This window comes from Oncorhynchus keta, chromosome 34 (genome assembly GCF_023373465.1).
Source record: "Oncorhynchus keta strain PuntledgeMale-10-30-2019 chromosome 34, Oket_V2, whole genome shotgun sequence".
Lineage (NCBI taxonomy): Eukaryota > Metazoa > Chordata > Actinopteri > Salmoniformes > Salmonidae > Oncorhynchus > Oncorhynchus keta.
This window is the reverse complement of record NC_068454.1, coordinates 76,839,021-76,849,020: the sequence shown is the minus strand read 5'-3', so window position 1 is coordinate 76,849,020 and position 10,000 is coordinate 76,839,021. Positions and strand designations below refer to the sequence as shown.

Below are 10,000 nucleotides of genomic sequence, written 5' to 3'. Positions count from 1 at the left end.
ATGAATGTCCACAAGCGTTGTGAGAGCCTGGTGCCCAGCCTGTGTGGTCAAGATCATACAGAGAAGAGAGGCAGGATCCACCTGACCGTCCGGGGAGAGAACGAGGACATCTTCATCACAGGTCACAACTAAGGGTTTAGAAGAGTTGTCCCTAACTACTGATAGAGACAGGGGTTACATGTCTCTGTCACCCGGTGGTGTAAAGTACTAAGTAAAAATACTTTAAAGTACTACTTAAGTCATTTTTTAGGCTATCTGTACTTTACTATATATAATATTGACAACTTTTACTTTTACTTCACTACATTCCCAAAGAAAATCATGTACTATTTTTATTCCATACATTTTCCCTGACAACCAAAGTATTCATTACATTTTGAACAGGACAGGAAAATGGTCCAATTCATGCACTTATCAACAGAACACAAAACACTGGTCATCCCTACATCCCTACTGTAACGGCGTTCGTCTGTTGGAAGAGAGTCGGACCAAAATGCGGCGTGGTGGTTACTCATGTTCTTTAATGAAATATTTACGATACATGAAATAACAAATATATACAAAACAACAAACGAAACGCGAAAAACTATACAGCCTATCTTGTGACTACAAACACAGAGACAGGAACAATCACCCACAAAACACACAGTGAAACCTAGGCTACTTAAATATGGTTCCCAATCAGAGACAACGAGAATCACCTGACTCTGATTGAGAACCGCCTCAGGCAGCCAAGCCTATGCTAGACACCCCTACTCAGCCGCAATCCCAATGCCTATAAAACACCAATACGAAACACAACAAAATAAACCCATGTCACACCCTGGCCTGACCAAATAGATAAAGAAAACACAAAATACTAAGACCAAGGCGTGACAGAACCCCCCTAAGGTGCGGACTCCCGGACGCACCTCAAAACCATAGGGAGGGTCCGGGTGGGCGTCTGTCCATGGTGGCGGCTCCGGCTCGGGAAGTGGACCCCACTCCATAAATGTCTTAGTTCCTCCCCTTCGCGTCCTGGGATAGTCCACCCTCGCCGCCGACCATGGCCTAGTAGTCCTCACCCAGAACCCCACTGGACTGAGGGGCAGCTCGTGACTGAGGGGCAGCTCGGGACTGAGGGGCAGCTCGGGACTGAGGGGCAGCTCGGGACTGAGGGGTAGCTCGGGACTGAGGGGAAGCTCGAGACTGAGGGGAAGCTCGGGACTGAGGGGAAGCTCGGGACTGAGGGGCAGCTCGGGACTGAGGGGCAGCTCGGGACTGAGGGGCAGCTCAGCACTGAGGGGAAGCCCAGCACTGAGGGAAAGCCCAGCACTGAGGGAAAGCCCAGCACTGAGGGAAAGCCCAGCACTGAGAGAAAGCTCAGCACTGAGAGGAAGCTCAGGCAGGTAGTTGGCTCCGGTAGATCCTGGCTGGCTGGCGGATCTGGAAGAGTCTGGTTGACTGGCAGATCTGGAATAATCTGGTTGACTGGCAGATCTGGAAGATCATGGCTGACTGGCGGATCTAGCTGCTCTGGCTGCTCCATGCAGACTGGCAGCTCTGGTTGCTCCATGTAGACTGGCAGCTCTGGCTGCTCCATGCAGACTGGCAGCTTTGGCTGCTCCATGCAGACTGGCAGCTCTATGCAGACTGGCAGCTCTGTCTGCTCCATGCAAACTGGCAGCTCTGGCTGCTCCATGCAGACTGGCAGCTCTGGCTGCTCCATGCAGACTGGCAGCTCTGGCTGCTCCATGCAGACTGGCAGCTCTGGCTGCTCCATGCAGATTGGCAGCTCTGGCTGCTCCATGCAGACTGGCAGCTCTGGCTGCTCCATGCAGATTGGCAGCTCTGGCTGCTCCATGCAGACTGGCAGGTCTGGCTGCTCCATGCAGACTGGCAGCTCTGGCTGCTCCATGCAGACTGGCAGCTCTGGCTGCTCCATGCAGACTGGCAGCTCTGGCTGCTCCATGCAGGCTGGCAGCTCTGGCTGCGCTGAACAGGCGAGGCACACTGAAGGCCTGGTGCGTGGTGCTGGAACTGGTGGTACTGGATCGAGGACACGCACAGGAAGCCTGGTGCGGGGAGCTGCCACAGGAGGACTGGTGTGTGGAGGTGGCTCTGGATAGACCGGACCGTGCAGGCGCACTGGAGCTCTTGAGCACCAAGCCTGCCCAACCTTACCTGGCTCGATGCCCACTCTAGCCCGGCCAATAGGAAGAGCTGGTATGTACCGCACCAGGCTATGCACCCGCACTGGAGACATTGTGCGCTCCATAGCATAACACGGTGCCTGCCCGGTCTCTCTAGCCCCCCGGTAAGCACAGGGAGTTTGCGCAGGTCTCCTACCTGGCATAGCCATACTCCCTGTGAGCCCCCCCCCAATACATTTTTGGGGCTGACTCTCAGGCTTCCATCCGCGTCGTCGTGCTGCCTCTTCATACCAGCGCCTCTCCGCTTTCTTCACCTCCAGTTATTCTTTGGGGCGTCGATATTCACCAGGCTGTGCCCAGGGTCCTTTTCCGTCCAATATCTCCTCCCAAGTCCAGAAGTCCTTTGATCGCTGCTCCTCACGATTAACAGGGGGAGTTGGCTCAGGTCTGAATCCTGACTCTGCCACACTCTCCCTGATCCCCCCTCCAATCAATTTTTGGGGCTGACTTTCAGGTTTCTTTCTGCGCCGCCGTGTTTTTCTCTTCGACTCCATTCTCCTATAGCCCTCTTCGCACTGCTCCAGCGAATCCCAGGCGGGCTCTGGCACTCTCTCTGGGTCGACCGCCCACCTGTCTATTTCCTCCCAAGTTGTATACTCTATACTCCTGCTGTCCATAACGTCCCCCCATGTCCATTCCTCCTTTCGCTGCTCCTGCTGTCGCTGCCTGTTACCACGCTGCTTGGTCCGGGTGTGGTGGGTGATTCTGTAACAGCGTTCGTCTGTTGGAAGAGAGTCGGACCAAAATGCGGCGTGGTGGTTACTCATGTTCTTTAATGAAATATTTACGATACATGAAATAACAAATATATACAAAACAACAAACAAAACGTGAAAAACTATACAGCCTATCTTGTGACTACAAACACAGACAGGAACAATCACCCACAAAACACACAGTGAAACCTAGGCTACTTAAATATGGTTCCCAATCAGAGACAACGAGAATCACCTGACTCTGATTGAGAACCGCCTCAGGCAGCCAAGCCTATGCTAGACACCCCTACTCAGCCGCAATCCCAATGCCTATAAAAAACCCAATACGAAACACAACAATATAAACCCATGTCACACCCTGGCCTGACCAAATAGATAAAGAAAACACAAAATACTAAGACCAAGGCGTGACACCTACTGCCTCTGATCTGGTGGACTCATTAAATACACATGCTTTGTTTGTAAATGATGTCTAAATGTTGGAGTCTGCCCCTGGCTATCCATAAAAATATATCCATATGAAAATGGTGCCATATGGTTTGCTTAATATTAGGAATTTGAAATTATTTAAACTTTTACTTTTGATACTTAAGTATATTTAAACCAAATACATTTAGACTTTTACTCAAGTAGTATTTTACTGGGTTACTTTTACTTTTACTTGAGTCATTTTCTATTAGGGTATCTTTACTTTTACTTCTACTTGAGTCATTTTCTATTAGGGTATCTTTACTTTTACTTCTACTTGAGTCATTTTCTATTAGGGTATCTTTACTTTTACTCAAGTATGACTATTGGGTACTTTTTCCACCACTGATGTCACTCTACCATTCGCACTGTCAGGTACTGACCACTAGGCGGAGTGGAGGAGCTGAATACAGGCACACACTCCCACAAGTCATGCTCTCTGTGGTGCATCGACAGATGCCAAATCTTAAATTGATCATCCTGTTGTAGCAGGAATTTTCATGCACAGAAGGAATTGCAAACTTGTAGTGTTTTCAAGTTTAAAAAGAAAGGATTCGAAAGTTTGTAATTTCAGACTTGATTTGCCCTCAAACAATTTGTATCATCTCCTACAAAAAATGTACATTCATCATAATCCACATAATATTCACATTGCCTGTTGCTGCAGGATTATTTTCCTGCTGTGAAAAACTGGTTCAAATTAAGATATGGCATCTGTATGGCCATCTATGCTATCCATTGTCTGACTCCCTCCCTCTGTCGCTCCACCCCCCTCTCTCCCCCCTCAGTGCGGGAGGCTCGTAACCTGATCCCCATGGACCCCAACGGTCTGTCTGACCCCTACGTGAAGCTCAAACTAATCCCTGACCCCAAGAGCCAGAGCAAACAGAAGACCAAGACTATCCGCTCCACACTCAACCCCGTCTGGAACGAGAGCTTCACCTTGTGAGTGTGTGTGTGTGTGCGTGTGTGTGTGTGTGTGTGTGTGCGTGTGTGTGTGTGTGTGTGTGTGTGTGTGTGTGTGTGTGTGTGTGTGTGTGTGTGTGTGTGTGTGTGTGTGTGTGTGTGTGTGTGTGTGTGTGTGTGTGTGTGTGTGTGTGTGTGTGTGTGTGTGTGTGTGTGTGTGTGTGTGTGTGTGTGTGTGTGTGTGTGTGTGTGTGTGTGTGTGTGTGTGTGTGCGTGCCTGTGTGTGTGTGCATGCCTGTGTGTGTGTGTGTGTGTGTGTGTGTGTGTGTGTGTGTGTGTGTGTGTGTGTGTGTGTGTGTGTGTGTGTGTGTGTGTGTGTGTGTGTGTGTGTGTGTGTGTGTGTGTGTGTGTGTGTGTGTGTGTGTGTGTGTGTGTGTATGTGTGTGTGTGTGTACCAGTAGTTCTGGGAACTCTGCACAGGGAACTAGACTTGTGTTAGCCCCAGCTTTATCTCAGTGGACTGACATGGTCTTGAGGTGTGCAGATGACTGGAGGTCGGATACCTGGTCGGTAACCTCTTTCACTCCCACCTCTCTCCCCAGCTCGGTGCGTGGGCGGCAGTGGGACCGTCGTCTGTCGGTGGAGGTGTGGGATTGGGATCGTACGTCTCGCAATGACTTCATGGGATCGCTGTCGTTCGGAGTGAGCGAGATATTCCGTCACTCAGTTAGCGGCTGGTTCAAACTGCTGGATCAGGATGAGGGAGAGTACTACAACATGCCTGTCCCTGACGAAAATGTAAGACATACTCTCATGCAGTGGATTATGGGTAGTGTAGTTAGAGTTATAGAATACATTTATTATATATAACTATTGGTATATATAGGTATATTTAGACTCGGAGAATGACCAAACAAAATGTGTGTGAGTTCCCTCACTTTGGCCACCAGGGTGCAGGAGTGCTTCATTAAAATCCATACATTGCAGGTTTGTGTGTGTGTTGATGTGTGTGACAGTTTTATTATAACTAAGCCCCCCCCCCCCCCCTCCTCTCTTCAATAGGAGCCTAGTGGTCTAGATGCTATTCCCCCCTCCCTTCTCCCCCCCTCCCTGAGGCCTGCCCCTGTGTCTGTGTCTGTGTCTGTCCCCGTGTCTGTCCTGTCCCCCTCAGCCCCGTCAGTCCCCTGTCTGGCCACCCTACCTGCAGGACCGGTCAAGCCCAGGGTTTGCCTCCAGGACTTCAACTTCCTCATGGTGCTGGGAAAAGGCAGCTTCGGAAAGGTACTGAAACACACCTACACCTGTCTGTAGACACACTGTAATAAACATAACACACCTGTCTGTAGACACACTGTAATAACACAACACACCTGTCTGTAGACACACTGTAATAAACATAACACACCTGTCTGTTGACACACTGTAATAACATAACACACCTGTCTGTAGACACACTGTAATAAACAAAACACACCTGTCTGTTGACACACTGTAATAAACATAACACACCTGTCTATTGACACACTGTAATAAACATAACACACCTGTCTGTAGACACACTGTAATAAACATAACACACCTGTCTATTGACACACTGTAATAAACATAACACACCTGTCTGTAGACACACTGTAATAAACATAACACACCTGTCTGTAGACACACTGTAATAAACATAACACACCTGTCTATTGACACACTGTAATAAACATAACACACCTGTCTGTAGACACACTGTAATAAACATAACACACCTGTCTGTAGACACACTGTAATAAACATAACACACCTGTCTGTAGACACACTGTAATAAACAAAACACACCTGTCTATTGACACACTGTAATAAACATAACACACCTGTCTGTAGACACACTGTAATAAACAAAACACACCTGTCTATTGACACACTGTAATAAACATAACACACCTGTCTGTAGACACACTGTAATAAACATAACACACCTGTCTATTGACACACTGTAATAAACATAACACACCTGTCTGTAGACACACTGTAATAAACAAAACACACCTGTCTATTGACACACTGTAATAAACATAACACACCTGTCTGTAGACACACTGTAATAAACAAACACACCTGTCTATTGACACACTGTAATAAACATAACACACCTGTCTGTAGACACACTGTAATAAACATAACACACCTGTCTATTGACACACTGTAATAAACATAACACACCTGTCTGTAGACACACTGTAATAAACATAACACACCTGTCTGTAGACACACTGTAATAAACATAACACACCTGTCTGTAGACACACTGTAATAAACATAACACACCTGTCTGTTGACACACTGTAATAAACAAAACACACCTGTCTGTAGACACACTGTAATAAACATAACACACCTGTCTGTAGACACACTGTAATAAACATAACACACCTGTCTGTAGACACACTGTAATAAACATAACACACCTGTCTGTAGACACACTGTAATAAACATAACACACCTGTCTGTAGACACACTGTAATAAACAAAACACACCTGTCTGTAGACACACTGTAATAAACAAAACACACCTGTCTGTAGACACACTGTAATAAACAAAACACACCTGTCTGTAGACACACTGTAATAAACATAACACACCTGTCTGTAGACACACTGTAATAAACAAAACACACCTGTCTATTGACACACTGTAATAAACATAACACACCTGTCTGTAGACACACTGTAATAAACAAAACACACCTGTCTATTGACACACTGTAATAAACATAACACACCTGTCTATTGACACACTGTAATAAACATAACACACCTGTCTGTAGACACACTGTAATAAACATAACACACCTGTCTGTAGACACACTGTAATAAACATAACACGCCTGTCTGTAGACACACTGTAATAAACATAACACACCTGTCTGTTGACACACTGTAATAAACAAAACACACCTGTCTGTAGACACACTGTAATAAACATAACACACCTGTCTGTAGACACACTGTAATAAACATAACACACCTGTCTGTAGACACACTGTAATAAACATAACACACCTGTCTGTAGACACACTGTAATAAACAAAACACACCTGTCTATTGACACACTGTAATAAACATAACACACCTGTCTGTAGACACACTGTAATAAACAAAACACACCTGTCTATTGACACACTGTAATAAACATAACACACCTGTCTGTAGACACACTGTAATAAACATAACACACCTGTCTATTGACACACTGTAATAAACATAACACACCTGTCTGTAGACACACTGTAATAAACATAACACACCTGTCTGTAGACACACTGTAATAAACAAAACACACCTGTCTATTGACACACTGTAATAAACATAACACACCTGTCTGTAGACACACTGTAATAAACAAAACACACCTGTCTATTGACACACTGTAATAAACATAACACACCTGTCTGTAGACACACTGTAATAAACATAACACACCTGTCTATTGACACACTGTAATAAACATAACACACCTGTCTGTAGACACACTGTAATAAACAAAACACACCTGTCTATTGACACACTGTAATAAACATAACACACCTGTCTGTAGACACACTGTAATAAACAAAACACACCTGTCTATTGACACACTGTAATAAACATAACACACCTGTCTGTAGACACACTGTAATAAACAAAACACACCTGTCTGTAGACACACTGTAATAAACATAACACACCTGTCTGTAGACACACTGTAATAAACATAACACACCTGTCTATTGACACACTGTAATAAACATAACACACCTGTCTGTAGACACACTGTAATAAACATAACACACCTGTCTATTGACACACTGTAATAAACATAACACACCTGTCTGTAGACACACTGTAATAAACATAACACACCTGTCTGTAGACACACTGTAATAAACATAACACACCTGTCTGTAGACACACTGTAATAAACATAACACACCTGTCTGTAGACACACTGTAATAAACAAAACACACCTGTCTATTGACACACTGTAATAAACATAACACACCTGTCTGTAGACACACTGTAATAAACAAAACACACCTGTCTGTAGACACACTGTAATAAACATAACACACCTGTCTATTGACACACTGTAATAAACATAACACACCTGTCTGTAGACACACTGTAATAAACATAACACACCTGTCTGTAGACACACTGTAATAAACATAACACGCCTGTCTGTAGACACACTGTAATAAACATAACACACCTGTCTGTTGACACACTGTAATAAACAAAACACACCTGTCTGTAGACACACTGTAATAAACATAACACACCTGTCTGTAGACACACTGTAATAAACATAACACCTGTCTGTAGACACACTGTAATAAACATAACACACCTGTCTGTAGACACACTGTAATAAACAAAACACACCTGTCTATTGACACACTGTAATAAACATAACACACCTGTCTGTAGACACACTGTAATAAACAAAACACACCTGTCTATTGAGACACTGTAATAAACATAACACACCTGTCTGTAGACACACTGTAATAAACATAACACACCTGTCTATTGACACACTGTAATAAACATAACACACCTGTCTGTAGACACACTGTAATAAACAAAACACACCTGTCTATTGACACACTGTAATAAACATAACACACCTGTCTGTAGACACACTGTAATAAACATAACACACCTGTCTATTGACACACTGTAATAAACATAACACACCTGTCTGTAGACACACTGTAATAAACATAACACACCTGTCTGTAGACACACTGTAATAAACATAACACACCTGTCTGTTGACACACTGTAATAAACAAAACACACCTGTCTGTAGACACACTGTAATAAACATAACACACCTGTCTGTAGACACACTGTAATAAACATAACACACCTGTCTGTAGACACAGACAGACACACACACACTCCAGTCTATAATGTACTATTTGAAGGGACATTTGGAACTCCTTTTTGTTCTGTTCATAACTGGCAGATAGTCTACAGAGGAATAAACGCTTATGTAAGAAAAATAGATACGACCTAAAGAAAGAAGAGACAGAGAGAGAGTGGGGAGGAGAAAGGGAGAGAGGGGAGAAAGGGAGAGAGAGATGGAGAGAAAGGGAGAGAGGGGGGAGAGGGGGGAGAAAGGGAGAGAGAGATGGGGAGAAAGGGAGAGGGGGGGGAGAAGGGAGAGAGGGGAGAAAGGGAGAGAGAGGGGGGAGAGAGAGGGGGGAGAAAAGGAGAGAGAGATGGGGAGAAAGGGACAGAGGGGAGAAAGGGAGAGAGAGGGGGAGAGAGAGGGGGGAGAAAGGGAGAGAGAGATGGGGAGAAAGGGACAGAGGGGAGAAAAGGAGAGAGAGATGGGGAGAAGGGGAGAGAGAGGGGGGAGAAAGGGAGAGAGGGGAGAAAGGGAGAGAGAGATGGGGAGAAAGGGAGAGAGAGGTGGAGGGGGAGAAAGGAGAGAGAGGAGAAAGGGAGAGAGAGATGGGGAGAAAGGGAGAGAGGGGAGAAAGGAGAGAGAGATGGGGAGAGGGGAGAGAGGGGGAGAAAGGAGAGAGAGATGGGGAGAAAGGGAGAGAGAGATGGGGAGAAAGGGAGAGAGAGGGGGAGAGGGGGGAGAAAGGGAGAGATGGGGAGAAAGGGAGAGAGATGGGGAGAAAGGGAGAGAGAGGGGGAGAGAAAGGGAGAGAGAGGGGAGAGGGAAAGAGATG

General features: G+C 45.6%; 1 protein-coding gene across 2 annotated transcripts in view; it reads left to right on the top strand.

Moving 5' to 3' along the window:
- Positions 1-10,000, top strand: part of LOC118379399 (protein kinase C alpha type-like) — a 52,848-nt gene that overhangs the window by 9,405 nt on the left and 33,443 nt on the right. For both annotated transcript variants that reach the window (XM_052494973.1, XM_052494974.1), the window contains 4 exons: positions 1-121; positions 4,165-4,321; positions 4,885-5,080; positions 5,345-5,563. The exon at positions 1-121 is cut by the window's left edge and continues 8 nt beyond it. In XM_052494973.1, coding sequence (XP_052350933.1) covers positions 1-121; positions 4,165-4,321; positions 4,885-5,080; positions 5,345-5,563 — 693 coding nt within the window. The remainder of the gene's footprint in view (positions 122-4,164; positions 4,322-4,884; positions 5,081-5,344; positions 5,564-10,000) is intronic.